General features: G+C 40.9%; 2 protein-coding genes across 2 annotated transcripts; one reads left to right on the forward strand and one right to left on the reverse strand.

Annotated features, from left to right (window-relative positions):
- Nucleotides 1–20: 20 nt before the first annotated feature.
- lca5 (lebercilin LCA5) lies at nucleotides 21–17,347 on the reverse strand. Its single transcript, XM_069655988.1, has 9 exons — nucleotides 17,268–17,347; nucleotides 7,089–7,213; nucleotides 5,486–5,903; nucleotides 4,932–5,173; nucleotides 4,496–4,801; nucleotides 4,110–4,247; nucleotides 3,932–4,028; nucleotides 3,627–3,763; nucleotides 21–2,778 (listed from the first exon to the last, which is right to left on the reverse strand). Exons 3-9 carry the CDS (start codon nucleotides 5,898–5,900, stop codon nucleotides 1,705–1,707), a joined length of 2,409 nt encoding a protein of 802 aa, XP_069512089.1. The 5' UTR covers nucleotides 5,901–5,903; nucleotides 7,089–7,213; nucleotides 17,268–17,347; the 3' UTR covers nucleotides 21–1,704.
- Nucleotides 8,849–16,064, forward strand: sh3bgrl2 (SH3 domain binding glutamate-rich protein like 2). Its single transcript, XM_069656362.1, has 4 exons — nucleotides 8,849–9,064; nucleotides 12,486–12,671; nucleotides 13,113–13,193; nucleotides 14,210–16,064. Exons 1-4 carry the CDS (start codon nucleotides 9,020–9,022, stop codon nucleotides 14,222–14,224), a joined length of 327 nt encoding a protein of 108 aa, XP_069512463.1. The 5' UTR covers nucleotides 8,849–9,019; the 3' UTR covers nucleotides 14,225–16,064.
- Nucleotides 17,348–17,647: the final 300 nt, after the last annotated feature.

Genomic DNA, 17,647 nt, shown 5'->3' on the forward strand with positions numbered 1-17,647 from the left:
TGTGCTACAGATAACAAAGCTTCACGCTCACTATTATTTATTTTCATTCAACAAAATACGACACAAAGTTTTTTTAAACAATACAAATGGACGATTAGTACAAAATATAGAAAATTCAAAACACAAATACAGACTAAACAATTTGTCATTTTTCACAAAAGTCACTATAATAGATTCTGTCAGAATAAATAGAAAGAGCTCTTCAAAATGGACATGTGAAAAAGTATTGATTTAACAGCTTACTGGTGTGGTCTCATGCTAGCCTTGTGCTCCAGTTCCTCAAGAATCTAGGGCTGTTTTCTATAATGCAAAGCAAGATACCAACTCACCGGTAAATAAATATAGGGGAAAATAGAGCATTATATCTATTCACTTTAATAAAGCTTGTGACTCTCCTACAGCCCTGGTAGTTTGTTTCACTGCTGATTGTCTGCCGCCATCAACATTTTTGTTTGTTAAAAAACATTTAATTTCACACATAATTACACTAGCTTTTAAAGAGTGTCTATTACTTATTAAAGGGGGGATATTATGCCATTATCAAGCTTCATATTCACTCTGTGGTACCTGCAGAGTAGCTTAGCATAATTTACAGTTATAAAAACTCATTATTTGTCTCACCCTGGTGCTCCGTGCAGCCCTCATACAGCCTCTGCCTGAAACGACTCAGTCAGCTCTGTCCCTTTAAGAAACCCTGCCCCTACAATTCTGATTGGTCAGCTCTCCGGAGCCCTCTGAGGCTGCACTTTGTGACATCACAAAGTGCAGTGTGTGAAACCTGGCATTCACACCAGCCTGCAAACTGAGTTGAGAAGCCTGTGGGATTACTCCAACATATTTTTACCTACAGATTTGAAACTTCACCCATGTTAAGTATGGACATCCAACATTGTAACATTATATATATGTCAGCAGCATAATACCCACTTCTTAAAGAATTAGCTGATTAAAGGGCATTGACATGTTTCACAGGGCTATTCCTGTTTTCCTTGTATTGGGACATTTAATCAGTCTCAGGTATTCCAAAATTAAGTAAAACATCTGTGTAGAAATACTTTTGTTACAAGTAAAAGCTCCGGCATTGAAAACCTACTTTAGTAAAGGTACATTGAAAATTAACTAAAGCCATTAAAAAAAAATGTAGTGGAGGAAAATGTACAATATTTCCCTTTGAAATGCAGTGTAGTAGTATGAAAAGGAATACAATTGAGGAACATAGCATAAAAAGTACTCATGTTAAGTAAAAGTACCTCAAAATTGAAGTTGAGTAAATGTAGTTTCCACAAATGCTTATAGAAATTGTCAGACAAGTACGACTAAATATGCAAGAGTGCTTAAATTTAAATTAAATTTTAGTGAAATCAGTTTTAATGCGGCTGTATTACTTGTGGTTTGTTTGCTTTCTGTGGTTGTTATGATGTGGTTCTGTTGCCTCCTTTTGGTCGGATCAATTACCAGTCATATTCCATCAGAAAAACCAAAATGCCACCTGAGGCTTCTCTTTAAACTGAAGTGCAACCAGTAAAATACATCATGTTGGCGAGACTTGAGGTTCAACTCGCATCAAAACATCATTACAAAAAGCAACCAAAATTAAAACACAAGTTAAACTATTTATCATGTATATACTTCTTTAGACTTGTTTAACTTCTCTGTTTGTTTCTGTTTCTGATGGTAGGCAGGCCTACTATGGGACGGCACACTTCATAAAGTAAGTTCCTCTATGTCATCATCATTAAATGAGGCGATGGCTCTTATAGCCGGTCTGTTCTCTGCCACGTGTAAGGTGTTCAGGGAGGATGCTGGAGGGGTGGATGAACCTGAGCTGAAGCTGAAAAGTCCTTCCCTTCTTGAACGTACCCCATTGGTAGCAGGAGGACTGTTGAGGATCTCCATTTTATTGGGGGGGCTCACACTGTCACCAGCCGGAGTGGCTATTGCACCAAACAGCTGCTGCATGAGGCTAGACTTCCTATCCTTCCCCATGCCTCTTTCCGTCTCCTTTTCCTTCTCCATCTCCACCCCTCTGAGACTGAAAACACCTATTGCTTCTAATGCAGATTCCCTCTCCTCTGTGGGAGGAGGTGGAGGAAAGCCTGTTGAACCTCGGGAAGAGGAATTTCCGAAAGATGGTGCGTAGCTTCCAAATGCTAAGTCGTCACTGGAGATTTGGGGCCGTAGCGCTCTCCTCCCTATTCCTGTTGAAATGGGTCCAACCTCTATTCCTGATCTCCTCCGTCCTCCTTCCCCGCTTCCAGCACGTTCCTCTGATTCTGTGAGGTTAAAGATGGTGGAGTTATGGCTTCTCTGGTCAGGAGGACGAGGAGATGAATGGTCACCGGTACCCTTACTGGACTCAGAAGGACTAGACTCAGAAAACATGGGGTCCTGGGCTCCCATTATAGAACGGTCTATTTCACGCATCTTAGCCAGCAGCTGTTCTTTTTTGCGACGTGCTTCCTCTGCCGCTTGCTGATTAGCCAGCACCTCGTGGTTCCACCTCTCCACCTCTTCCTGGACATGGCCAGGCTTCCTGATGCTCTCTTCCTCCTGGTTTAACAGGAAAGTTGCCTTCTGTGCTTCCTCCTCTTTTTTTTTCTCCAGGCTTGTTGTTAGTCTCTTTGGCTTCTCCTCAAACACATTTGGTTCCTTGTTAGGTTGCTGCTTCTCCTTCACCAACTCCTTATCTCTTTCTTTTTCTCTGTCTTTTACCTTGTGCTGTTCGCCATTTTGACGTCTTTCTTCAGACTCTGCACGTCTGTCCACATTGCCAAGGTCCTGAGGACATAAATAAATTGAGAGAAAGAGGCATAAGGGTAAATAACAGACAAAAAACTGTGACAGAAAATGAGGCAGGGATGTTGGGATTAAAGGGGAATTCCTGTAATTTAAAAATGGGCCGACATATTTTTGGGTCTGAACAAACTGTTATTGAATTGCTACAGTAGATTGCTTCAGCCAGCATCTGCTTAAAGGGCTGTAAAGGCTGCAATGTAATCCTTGGTGGCAAATGCACTCGATCAAATTAGCTCTAATAAAGTGCATGTTTTTGCCCACAGACAGGTTCAGATTGTTAACAGTACAGAAAAGATCCCTACATGTATAAAACTTTTTATCAGAAAGAAAAGGATTTTTTTTAATACCGGAAACCGCCGTTAGATTACTCTATTCAAAGCCACCAGACTTCATTAACAAAATCAGTAATTTTAACTAACCAAACAAGGCAGCATTAGGCCAGGAACTCTGATGTTCTGCAATGTAAAATGACTGTTTTTGTCAATGGACTTTTGTGGATTTTAAGAAAGCGATGAAATTGCTGTTTCTGGCTAAAGACTACATATTTTCACCTGAACCAAAGGGTCTATCTCCGTGGGGATCCGTTACACTATTCCTCTAGACACATACAGTATAATAACAATCTGAATCTGTTTGATTGGGCACATTTGCCCTGAAAAACACAATGCAGCTGTTACAGCCCATTTTGCAGCTGCAGGCTGAAGTAATCTACTGGAGCAATCCAAAAACTTTTTGTACCCATGAGTTATTTACACTCCAGAATATGTAAACATAGGGCCCAGGTTCAAAAATAGAGGAATTCCACTTTAAGTGAAGTGGAGGTCCTTTACCTTGAGTGATAAGTATTCATCAGGTGCCTGCTCACTGTACTCGTTGGCATCAGTGACAGCAGGGGGAGGTGTGGGGAAATCCGGACTAGGCAGCCTGTCTTTGGTATGCACCGCCTTGCTGCTGTTCCTGCTGGGTGCTGATGAATGTGTGAAACAAAGGAAAATTATACTTCAAGTGTTAATTACACTCATCCTATTCCAAACCCCACTGATACAGAGCATAACAGTATAAAAAAGTACATCATATTTTATACATATACATCAATTATTTAAAAAAAAATCATTAACAAATGTTGAGGCCTTACCTTTCCGCTTTGTGCCGTTCTCCATCTCTTTTTTTACACAGGGTTTCATCATGCGATTTGCATAGATGTTTTTGGTATCTAGTTCTCTCTCCTTCTCCTGATTAAAACAATTTACATTTCACTCTTTATAGACACACTAGATACGCTTTGTGGTTTGTATATTTTTGTGTATCTTGACCTTGAGTTTATTGGTAAGTCGTTCCAGCTCCTCCTGCAGAGTCCTGATCTCCTCCTGCGCACTGATGGTCTTCTTCCTCTCTGTAGCCAGCTGCCTCTGGAAACTGCTGTTGCTCAGCTCCATGCTACGCTCCAGCTCCTTCAAAAATACACAGAAAAACAATTTCACTTTCATGAAACATGCATGACAAAAGGAATTCAAGTCTGAAGGTTGAAAATAGTTTTTATGGATACAAATTTGGTGCAATATGACAACTTGCTGCCAAGTTAACAAGGCTACATCTAAAAGCAAGGAAAGGTTGTCTGAAGAAAAAAATCAAAAGACTTGAATCAAATCTGAACTCCATAAATAAATTAAAATTAAAAAGAAATCTGAATTAAATGTACTTTAATCTTTCGTTCTGCCTCCTGGGCCCGAGCCTTCTCTTCCTCTAGCCGGCGGCTCAGCTCGTCTCTGGCTCCTAGCTCTCGCTGGTCGACTAGCTTCTTCAGCTTTGTGATGGCCGCCTGACTCCTTTGCAGCTGCTCCTCGCTGTCCTTTAACCGCCGTTCAGCTGCCCGTTCCCGCTCTTGAGTCCGCCTGAGCCGCTCACGCAGCACGTGGGTCTCGTTGGAGTGACGCGACAGCAGCTGGGAAATCTCACTTTCTGTGTCGTCGTAGCGCTGCAGGGCTTTCTCTTGACGCACCTGAAGCTGCAACATTGAAAAAAATAACGTTTATTTTTCTGCAAAGATTCATGTGTTTACGCTATTTTTGCTAAAATAAAAAACTAATATTGTTTTCGTGGCCTCAGATATCTAACCAAAACAGGGTCAGCTCTACCTGTCTTAGGATTCGATTCTCCTTCTGCAGCTCGTCTGTGCGCTGTTGCAGCTCAGCAAGTGAGTTACGCAAGTCATTGATCTTTAGCAGGCGGGCTGAAAGCATCCTCTTGGTCACCAGGTCCAGGTCTTTAGGGGGCGTGGACTCCTTGCTTTGTGAACGCACTCCTCTGCGATGCTGCTGGCTTAGAGAGTGGCCACCAAGGCGCAATGGGCGAGAAAGACCCCGCCGCCCAACACCACCTGTAAGGCAGAGTTACACATGATGTAGAAACAGTTCAAGTGCAAAAACAGTTGTGAATATAAACTAGGGTTGAGGCTACACATTGATCAAAATTAGAATGCTGTTAAAAACTTTTAAAATATTCTAACTGAACTTCAGCAGGTAAAATTTGCTGTGCATAACAACAGCTTTGTGAGTCATGCTGTTCTTCTGCAGAACCAGCATGTTAAAATCTGCCTAACACTGCCATCATCTGGACAGTAAAGCACATTTAATCAGCAAATGTCACTCAGCCATCAGTCCATACTTGATCATTCTCTTGCTCTACATACCTGTCTTGTAGAGGGGGCTGCTAGAGATCCTCTTCGCCCGCAGCCCTCTCTGAGGGGAACGGGATGGAGTCCGAGACCGGGAGTATGGCGAGAGCGAGCCCTCTGAATGGGAGTCATTCTCATAGTCCTCTGAGTAAAATGACCTACTACTTCTCCGTCCCTCTCTGTCTGACATCTTGTCCCGATCTGGGTCTGAACGCCAGGTTCTGGTTTTTGATCTACTCTCAACACCGTCCTCCTTTTCATCCTCATCCTGGATTTTCTCCTGTAAGTTCTTTTTGTGTTTCTGTGAGGATGATTCTCGAGAATCCTTCTTCATACTCCGGAGTGACTGGCGACTTTGATCGACATCCCGGTTGTCTTCATATGCGTCAGTTTTGTTTTCTAAATCCATATCGTTAGTGGGAGAAGACATTCTCTGTTGGATATAAACAAAGAAAGTGTGAAAAAATGTATCAAACTTTGAATGACATGAGCGTCACAATTTAACAATAACAATTGGTTACATTAGACAGACTTTCATATAAAAAAACAAAACATTTCTATTATGCAACCAAGATAGAAAATCTCAAAATTAATCCAAAACGTTTTAAGAAACTCGGCACACTGGTTTCTCTCAGGTTTTCTGTATTGTGTGTCTTGGTCACTAAGCGACAACACACTTGAGGTGGAATTTTCCATGAGGCTAAATGATGTGTGATATCACTACTCCAGACTGCTGCTGCTGCTACATACAGAATACTAGCCTGCCCCCGTGTGCCCTGGTGACTTGATACACAACCACAACCAGAGTATTAATTCTGACTGCAGTAAGATGCCCACATACACAGGCATTCAAAGAATAAAGGAAAAGAAGACAAAGAATAAGTTGATATAAAATGTTCTCTCTTTAAATATCTTGTTCTTGTGCAGTTTTACCATATATTGTTAGATATTCTAACCATGTCATTTAAACATGAAGTAAATTTTAAGCACCTCTTTTGCTGAAGTAAAGACCTAAAAACTGATACTGAGGAGCGAATGCGCTCCTTAATATTTTGGTTATGTAAATGCTCATGCAGTCATCTGGACATTCAATCAGCCCTGACAATAGCGCGTGATGAGGAAGTATCTATGGCAACACCAGTACACACAGCAGCATCACCATAAATAGAAAGACCTTGATTGTAGGTCAAGCAGGACAGAAAGGTCCTATGCCTTAATATAAAGTGTTTTGTGGTTAAATAGATTGGTAAGATACTTGTTCATTACAACAGATTTAAACTGTAAAACTGGATGTAATGCAATGCGCTTTTTTGTCCTCTATATTCCAAATTCCCGAATTTTCCCCTGGGGATAAAGTATTTCTGATTCCAATAATCATTAGCAGAAATATACACTAATAAACACAGTAGTAAGACCTTTCTTCCAAACTATTACGGTCATAATTTCAGTGCAAATGTATCATTTTATATGCCAAAAGAGGGATTCATTAATTTGCATTATCTTCTTTTTTATAATTATGTGCTAAAGGTTATAACTTAAACACATAAAAAAATAATAAGACCAAAGAGAATATGCCTGGATGTAGAGTAGTATAATTTCAGAGTATATTTTCACTCACCACATGGGCTACATTATATCCACTTCATCTCTGCTGTCATCATCCTTCATATCTTATTCGTCTTTGACGCCACTTTTTATACGTTTTTATAAGCTGAGCAATTGTATGTAGTCAGGTCACAAGCCCTGTAAAGAAAAGAAACAGCGTGTTATCAAAGGCTAACAACAGAGGTACAACTAGCTGCGTCGGCCTGCTCTGTGTGACATGAACAGGTTGGATTATAAAGAACCGTCTGTTGTTGACAGATGCATTGTTGGGAGACTGCCTGCCAGATAAAAACAGCAAAATGTTGTTATTACCTGAAGACAACCACATATCTCATATGCATGTTTATCATAGAAGAGAAGAGAGAAAGTAGTTTACGTCCAAAGCAGCATTAAAGCGTAATTTAAGCGGCATTTAATGTCAGCCCTTGAGAGGTTGTCAACAGCTAACGGTGATGGGAGGACTGACTTATTGATGATAGCACATTATGCTAGCAAGGCAACAATAATCTACCATCAACAGGTGGGAAGTGCGTTAACGTTACCGCTCGGTGTCTGCTGGAACCAACCTGTCCCATTTTCGCGTTTACTCTTTTTCAATCTTGCAGTTTTGTCTGGTTTACCTTTAACTGTGTAGCAATAAACAGCCTCTTGCTAGGACTCGGTCGGCTACTGTTAGCTTTAGCTACTAGCTAGCAAGCTAGTATATACTTTAGCTAGCTCAGCTACCATTTGATACAAGACGACTTAGTCTTTCGCCCTTTCTGAAACAAACAGTCATGACTGCCCTTTTAAAACGGGCCGTCATGTAATTATCCACCGTAAACAGCAATACAGAGTAGTTAGGGGTGTCTAGATAGTATTTTTGTAGTCCACGCCTTGAGGTTTGCTCAAGCCCTACCGCTGACGCCGTACCATGGCAACCACAGCTCTTCCTGCAATACCACATTACCACCACAGGGGCGCTGTAGTACGGGCTGTGATATAACCTACATGCAATATATTCACACAGACTTCACCAAAAAAATGTCTTTAGATTTAAGTAATTAAAAAGACTCACGAGTAAGTCATCTGTAGCAGTTGATCCCTCCCCATGCTGTTCAAATACTGAAAGAGTTAACTAATTTCTGTGCATGTACCACTTCTTAACAGCATGTCTTGCATGATGAGAGCACTTAAGTGCACAAACCTCCATCAAGACTATTTTGTTTGAGAATAAAAAAATATATCAGCATTTTCATTCCATCTGGATCTACAGTATAACTGCATCAAAATGGCAGAGACTTAATAATGCAGTGATTAAAAGTCTCCCTATTTTTAACCCCAAATGCAGTTACTTTACCTGCAACTGTTTGGGGGAGGTTACCTGCGTCAAGTTGCCGGACGTAACCAAATTAAAAAGCGAAAGTGGAAAGTCTAATTTTTTTTTTTCTAATTTAAAGGTAACGTTTGACATAATTATCTTTCAGTAATCGACGTAAAAAAGAAAATGATATTAAGTGAAATTAAATCTTTATTTTATTAGCCAGGTAAGTACTTATTGTGCTCACGAAATATGATTAAAAAGAAAAAACCGAGTTGTTCACTTGAAAGCACAAGCAGATTTTTTTAATACTTCAGATGTTGTCCAAGCTCTCAATTTCACGATATTACGCACGACAACATTTGTTATTATTTTGAAAATAACGACCGGAAGTCCAGAGTTTTACCAGCTGTCTGTTGCTTCTGTGCAGTGAGTGGGGATTGTCGAGCGCCACAGTCGGTGGTAGTCACGCTCTTTCATTATCATGGCTCAGTTTAAATATTGGAGACGCGTGTTTTTTTTACTAAACTAAATCTCAGCCTTGAGTTCAAAGTCTGGACTGTTTTGTAGGGGAAAAAACGAGACTCGCTGCCTCCGAACAGTTTGTTTGTCGACCGTCAGTCTGACATTAATTTGAGATTAAAATGGTCATCAAGGTTTACATCGCCTCCTCCACTGCCTCTGTCGCGGTGAGTGTTTCCATATTTGTTTTGACAGGATTGCATACACATGATGGATGCATATTTTGAATACATGTGAATAAAAAAACTTAATGCTCGTAAAGACACCGAATAGTGTTCATTCCCATTATGTAACTAGACTGAGCGCCTGTTGGACTGTTCACAAGCAGTGAAAGTAATCAGCATCACTCAGACAGGCTGGCAGGGTAGTTACTCATTGACTGATGCGCACATTTTTAATTGGCAAGGTTCCTCTCTGTTTTTTCCTCTAGGCAATGCATGTGTAAAATTCAGCCTTGTGATAGATGCAATTTCAAAATATAATTTAATTTTTTTAATTTTGTAATACTTTCTACCTGACCTAGCTCCACCTGGGTTTTTATTGTGTAGAAACTTCTTAGATAACAAGTTATTGTCAACCTACTTGTTAGATGTGCAAACAATTGTGATTGTAAATTTCCCCAGGAGGTGCAGGGTTGAAAAATAAAAGCTGCTAATGCTCCTTAAAAGGACAGAGCGATCTTCCATGGTCACCCCCTGCAGCAGGTAGAGGTGCACATGTTTGATTTTTTTTAGGGGGGGAGAGTGACCTGTTCTATTTTGTCTTGTGAGCTTACTCCAAATACACAACTCTGATTAATGCTAGTTAAGCCAATTCTTTAGTCTTGTGTACTGCCTAGAGGATTAATTGATCAATTAAATAACCAAAAAAGGTTCTAATGTGTTAAGTTTCATATTGTATATCAAAGACTTTGGGGGTTTGGACAAATTGTCAGACAAAAAAGACATCTTAAGGTGAAACTTAAAGCTTTCTGACATTTTATGGTCATTTTCATTGAACAAATAGCAGACAAATGAATCTACCATTAAAGTAACTGTCAATTGCAACCCAATAGTCTTCTGTGCCTCTTGGGCAATTCTGGCACATGCCTGTGAGAAGTCCCTGCTCACATCAAGTATGTGCAGAAAATGATAAAAGAAAACTCCTACACAAATGCTGAAAGTCTTAGGTAATGGTACAAATGAGTAATATATTTATTTTATCTTGCTGTAGAGGAGTGCAGCACAATCTTTGAGGGTTTACATAGCGGTTATTTTTAACACTATGACACATGCATTGAAAACTCTCACAAACACAAGAAGAGCAGCGATGCACGCTTGAATAGGCCACCATTTGGGTCAGTTATGTGGTGTGGAGCTCATGTGAATGTAATTCACTCTGAATGCTTTGAATTGAGTTACAAGTGATTGAATAAAGAGGAAAAGGTGATGCTCGACCCCTCAGCTGATGTAGAGTGGATTTGAAGAGAGACTGTGAGAGATGGGGAAGTCCAGGGATTAGCAGAAAAAAGACAGACTCTAGGGAAAAGTAATCATCTAAACACTACAGTGTCCCATAAAATGAGCAGTTCACAGCGTAACAACAGCAGATTAGTGGGGCGGAAATCATCAGCAGAATGAATGAAGTGCAAATTAGGTTATCACCCCCACTCCTCTATGGTTCTGTAGGTTCAGTGTCATCACAATTTATCTCTTATCTCTTTATCTCTTATTTACCTCTTATTTTTCCAATTTCATAAACCCTGGTCATATTGCAAATGTAGTTTTTAATGATCAGAAATAGTCACTGCTTTGTATCCTCTAATTGTCGGACATGAGAAATGCTTATAAAGCACAGTAATCCCTCCTGTTGACAAAGAACTCAACACAGCCTAAGTTTAATTGAGTTTGTCGTGATAATAGCTGGTTGCATTTCATTTACAGCAACAACAGATAACAATGTTGCATGTTTTGTTCATCAACTTTCATTCCCTTTGTCTCTCTCTGTCCCAGACTCGAGGATTAACCTCAAATTAATCCCTACATTTTGGAAAGGGCTCTCATCTCAAAGCGTCATGTACTGTAATGACTGTTTTGTATTGTCTTTAATCCTACATGCACACGGACACACACACTAAATCTGAACTCATCCATCCACTGACACGCACTTTTGCTCACCCCTACTAGGGGCACGTCGTACATTATTTAGTCTCTCGCTGCCTGCCTGTCAGCGCAGAGGAAGGTCGTATCATTTAGATTATGGTGGCGAGCAGCGGGACGGACTCTAACAGTGATTCTATGGCAGACTGTCGGTGTCCTCGCTTTTCATTTACTTCCTTATGAGAAACTAGATAAAGCTGTTTTATAGCCACACATAATCACTGTTATAAAGACTCAACAGATAATTTGCCTTTGTCTTGTTTGGGTGTGTGCCTATAACAGCCTGTCCAGAACAATCCCTCACTGTCTTTAAGGTGAAACAATGGCTTCATTGTGGCCCTCTTATCGCATCTATAAAATAATAGGCACACATTCTATGTTTACACACAAGCTTAAAGATATCATTACATGTTCATCCTTTTAATTAAATGTTCCTGTTTATAATCTTCTCCATTGAAGGCAGAAGTCAAACAAACTGGGCACTTGTAGGTCAATGATAGCTTTCCACTACAAAATAAAAGCCTGTTTTTATTAGTTCACAGTGTCTTGCCTCCAAATTTGTTTGAATAATTAGCTCCCTTGTGACTTAATTAAATGCAAAATAGACAGAAATAATACAAGCTTAAACATGCATGTTTTGTCCTTTTGAATGGTGCATTTATCCTTGATTATGATCTCTTGTTAATGCCTTTATTACTTCTAAAACTGTTTTAGACAGAAAGGGGAGTGACGCTCAACAGTGACGCGCCAAAGACATGCGGATTCCATCTGTATGTCCTACATGTGTTTATGGCCTTCCCATCCGTGGGAGTTTTCTAACTTCTAAAATTATCCTTGGACTTCTTTTTTTCTCAGCATTCAAAGACACTGTCATGGAGTTTCACACACACACACACACACACAGACACACACAGAGCGTCCCAGAGCGCATTGGGCAATACCATAGGGAGCTGTTGCAGCCATACCGAAGACCACAAGGGGGAAAGGAAAAACATCATAATGCATCCCTTTTAAAGAATAAAAAAAGTAACAAGAGTAAATAATAGATCCATCAATAGATAATTATTTAAGCCTGAAATCTCATTAACCGTATCAGTGATAAAAGGTCAGAGCATAGTGTGCAGGAAAAGGACATCAGCTCCTCCACTAATCAATAATCCTTCTTAATGTCACCATTACCCACTACACAGTGAATACATACACGTGTGTGAGAGTGAAAGAGACACCCTGCTCTGCTTAGATGGGTGTCAGCTTACTGTTTAATATTACAGGAAAGTATTTAGGACCCTTATTGGCTAAGTGCAGCATGCAGGGGAAAGGACATACACACATATACAGCCTCTTGCCTTTTATTTAGGTTTACAAAATTCTGTCTGTTTATCCACTTTGACCGTATCTCAACCTCCCGCAAACCAACTGCCTGCTTGTTATTCATTTTCCACCTCTTCAGGTCAAAAAGCACCAGCAGGCCGTGGTGGGTTTCCTGGAGGCCAATCGAATCAGCTTCCAGGAAGTAGACATCACCATGCTGGAGGAGCAGAGGCTCTGGATGTACCGCAACATCCCCAGTGACAAGCGGCCGGAGAAAGGCAACCCACTGCCTCCACAGATCTTCAATGAGGATTGCTACTGTGGGGTATGATTTGTTTTTTAATAATAAACCATAAGGTAGCTCTGTACACTTGGAGAGAGGGTTGTTGGGGCTATTTTTTGTTTGTTAATTTTAGAGGATATTTGGGTCTTAAAAGTGAATATATTACTGTAAAGGAACAAGGTGGAGCTAAGTAGGCAGCTGAATGAGTTCAGTCAGTCAGAGCCTACCAGTTTATGTCCTCCACCCAGTGTGCACGCTCCTCTGTAATCCTGTCGTAATCCAGTTTCACGGACGGGGCAGATTATCTGCTCTTCCTGCCGCCGTTCTCACTGGCCAGTGTAATCCAGCGTTACTCCGCAATGTCACAGTGATTGAATTACATTTAAAGCAGCAGTGGAAAGTCTATTTGGCAGAGATGTTTGCACCCATCCTTTAAACTTGGACAGATTATGTAACATCCTCATTTTCTGTTTTCTCTCTCAGGACTACGAAGCCTTCTTCCAGTCAAAGGAGGACAACACAGTGTTTGCATTCCTTGGGCTCAGCTCACAACCCTCAGTGAAAGTAAGGGAGGGTATATAGAAGTAAACCAACTCATTCTGTCATAGTTGAAGACACAGAAACAAACCACTGCCTCTGTATAAATCATACAGCCAACAAGGTTTGCTGTCAGCCCTGACTTCCTCAAACACTAACCACTGCACGGCACACTGCATCATCTTTCCCCGGTGTTCGATCAGCAGGATCTAGTTTCTGCAAGCTGCATTTGAAACAACAACAATTTTTTTCCCCTCAAAGATCCTCTTACATTTAGATCATCTTAGTTCCTACATTAACCAACCAATGAAGTTAATCTAAAAACAAAAACAAAACACAGTAGATTATGTACCATCTTCATATGGGAGCTGGACTTTGACTCTGTCCGATATTTAAAGGGACCATTTGATGATCATCTAATTGTCAAACATCAACAGAGCTTGTTTCCATTCATCACTATTAAGTATCATTCGATTTTCCACCAGTCACATCCGTATTCTGTCTCTCTGCCAGAGGGTGATTGGATAACAAAGTTTAGGTGATCTGATTGTGTATAAAGCAGCAGGAAAATGCAGATTGATTCAGTTTGAAAGTTCTTATGTTCAACATATAGGCCTAATGGTTTAGCATATAGACCAGGCAGGTCTTCAGAGTTGAGGGCCTGTGTCCACTAATGGTGTTTTTAGTGTTTTTAGCGCTACAGCGCCTATTTTCTATAACATAAAAGAATCCTTTATTGATATACAAATCCAACGTAGTTCAGCGTTTTCAGCGCTCAGCGTCCCAAGCACAAAAACACCCTCAGCTGTTTTTTGTTGCTGCGCTAACAGCACTTTCAGTTGACCATCCTTTAGAACACTGCCGCGCTCGCCAATGTCACTTCTTCCCTCCCAGACAACTTTCGTAACCTAGCAACAGTAAGCACCAGTGAGAAGCACTCTAAAATTGAGGTCCTAGGCGCTACCAGCGCAAAAAACGCCGTTAGTGGACACAGGCCCTGAATAAATGACAATGTGTTCACTCTCTTTCCCCTTTCCCCATAGGATTCGGAGTCGTAGCCTGGATCAAACTGCTGGTACACGATGTCCAGGGAGCCTTAAAACATTTCGACAAAAAACACTTCCTGTTATCCTTCTGCTATGATGCCAGCATGTTGCCAAACTGCAGAAGCCCATGGATGTCACCCTGTCCGACCTCTCGTGACTTTTCAAACTCTTGGCACAACATTCAGCCATCACTAAAGTGTTCTGGAAGTGTTTGATCCTCGAGAGGCCGCACACGAAGAAGACTGACATAATTGTTTCTTTACCTGTTTAACACACTGTGAGACACACTGAGTAGCATCAATCCTGTGCATTACTTAAGACACATGTAGCAGCGTTTGCATGAGCACAAGTCACCTGTGGGAGTTTAGTGTGGGCTGTTGATTATCTGTTTTCAGAGCCGGTTTTTGAGTGTTGGCAGCTGGAGTTTAATATAGCACTAGCTAACGCCACGGAGCTAGCATTTAGCATTGCATTCACTTTACATGCATTAAAATTTGATCAGCCATGCCCGCACAATCTTGAGAAACCGTTGAGCTATTTTCTCTCAATATTTTTGTGTATGCTAAATGAGAATCATCATATGATATCATATGCACTTTTACTATCTAAAGCCATATATCTTGAGGCTTTAAGGCAACCTGAGACAACACAAGGCCTAGCCATATCGTTGAGACCAAATGCTAACAATCCTAAAACACATTAGCGATAAAATCATAGCCAGCTTTCATTAAATTTGTAATAAATGCCATCAAATACAACAAACCTTGTTCTTGTATCTTTACACTGCCAAACTAGTTTGACTCAAGGATACATTTGGTGTTATTCTATATATTTTTTGTGGACAAATCCAATAAAATGACCAAATCTCTTCTGACTTCCCTTCTCTTTCTGTGGTACGAGCAGCTTTCATATTTGAAGATCAATTCCCTAGAAAACTGATGCACTGTTGTTCATAGCAAACGTTACCCACACAGGAGTAAACACAGCATTTCAATACAGACTATTTAAAGCCACAGATTATTCCACAGTTGGTGCAGCAGCAGGAAGATTTATGTGGGATTGAATCTGAGTAAACAACAGCGCCTGGGTTTATTATAATGAAAGAACATGTCACCCAGTGCATCAATGTCAGTTATTCATGTGTTTGTGGACGACAATGGAGCTCTGTGACACAGTGGAATAAAAATTTGAGGTACATGCATTGGTGGTCTTTTCGTGGGATTTGTTGAAACATAAAAATATAGATAATCGTAAGCTTTATCCTCTGACAAAGACTACTAAAGCAGGGCTACAATCATGAGCTATAGAAGTACGCTTCACAGATTATTAATCCAAGTCTTGAAAGAAAGAGGACGGATGATAACATGATTTATTGCTGAGATAATCTACTGGCGAAGCTCCCATTTCCCTTGCTGTGCCTCTTCTATCTGTAATATAAATGTCTAAGTAGTACAAGAAGCTAAAACGTTAGCAGACTGCCCTCTGTGTGTTTTTTACATACAAAGTTCTGTATTCTGTCCTCTCTCCCCTACACCAGCACTTTCTCTTTATCTCCTGTCTTTATTAAATTATCATGGACGAGTGGTTGACACATTGCTTTTGTTTACGCACGAAGGACACAAATAAACACATAGACCTGCACTAGCCGTTCCTCCCTAAAGTTCGTGCCATCATGTGGAAGGATGTGTTATTTTCACTTACCATGAAGGGGATATCATGCATACTGTGTTTCTCTTGGTGTCAACATTAACCACATTCCTGTTCTGCTGAGTTGTATCCTCATGTATTGTGAAATCATGTGATGTCTATGTTGTAATTTTTGTGAATGGTCACCAACAAGCCCATTGGACAGCACACTTACTAAATGTACTTTGTTACAGCTTTCTTGAAAAAGGCTCAATGTTATTTTACTATGTGTACATAACAGAACAGAATAAATGTTTGTTCATTTGCTTCAGTGTCTGCATTTGTCAGTGTTCAACACTATGTATTACTTGCATGCTTTCTGCAGAAAGTAAAAACACTGTCCTTGCATATCTGACAGAAAGCTACATTTTTGTAAACATATCTTCTGTGTTGCTTGTGTAGTTTTATATAGAATATCTAAAGAGATGTTTGGTTACCAATTTTTTCTTTCAGATATTGATTCTAATGACTAAACTTCTGTTTTGGACGATATCGAGAACCCCTCTGTTACCAGTGCAATAAAAATATTGTAGCGTTGCAGGGTAGCTAGATGGATGGAGGAAGAACGAAGAAGAAGCGATGTGCGTTGCTAGCTCAACAGAGCCCATTTTTATTTCTTTGCCGCAGCAACAGCTAACCAGAGGTTGAGGTGTCCCCGGGAAAACAACAAACAGATTGGCTAACTGCTTTTACTGTTGCTCGCTCAACATGCGCCTTTTCTCTCTAGAACGCAGAACTCCCGCTTAAAAGTAGCTTTTTATAACAATAACTTCCTATTCCCTCCCCAGGAACTATTACTCACCCACCTCCCTCAGTAAACAACTGCAAACAACAGAAAACATAAACAGGAACTTAATACCGAGCCTTACAATATATACCTGTCATGATTACTTTTTAACAGCTGTATATTACTAACCCTGTATGGACATGATGCGAATGCTGTCACTATATTATGGCCTGGCCTAGTACATAAAAGGAATCCTAACCTAGAAACAAGCCATGCTAACGGTAGCAGCTAGCAACAGTTAGTTTGGCTAGCAACAGCTCCGCTAGCAGCGCCTCCTGATGTCCATTTTCCCACCAAAGAGCAACGAATTTGATCATGAAACTGCTTTTGTAATTTTACTGGCTTACTTGCCTTAATTTTGGATTTAAAAAAATGATAGTCTTTAAATTTGTAATGACACCGATTGCTGACATTTTGCTAGCTTGGACTATTGTTACTATCTCTGCTAGCAGCGGCGCACTTTTGTTGTTTGCTATTGTGGCCGGAGCACTGTGTACCCCCTCTCGCAGCAGGGCGCTGTGTTGTGTTATCGGGAGCACTGATTGATGGGCGGCACCGCGCCGCTATATAGAGTGTCCATACCTGGCGCGCCTCTCTCTCTCCTTTTCCGGATCCGCTGGTCCCTGGTGGTGGCTGTGGCCTGCCGTGGTGGAGCTTGGGTGGCGTGGCTGTGGTTTGGTGCTGTCGTGCCTGTTGGCGCATCTGCTGTTGCCGTGCGTGTTTCCTCCCGCAGCGCACAGGTAAAGCGCACAGTTGCTTCTTTCTCCCATTCAATGTGCTGAAATGCGTAATGGTGACAGTCTTCTCTTGATGCAGACTGTGGTGGCGTGGGGCCGGGTTGTCCCGCTGGTAGCCCCTCTGGGTGTGATTGTGCCTCCATGTGCCTGGAGTATCCCTCCTCTCGTCCTCGGTGACGCTGTGCCGGTGAGGCCGAAGTAGTTTAACCCACTGCTGCAGCTTCC

The sequence above is a fragment of the Semicossyphus pulcher genome, unplaced genomic scaffold (assembly GCF_022749685.1).
Source record: "Semicossyphus pulcher isolate SPU_LCO1_2020_fin unplaced genomic scaffold, fSemPul1.0.p SCAF_11, whole genome shotgun sequence".
Taxonomy (NCBI): Eukaryota; Metazoa; Chordata; class Actinopteri; order Labriformes; family Labridae; genus Semicossyphus; species Semicossyphus pulcher.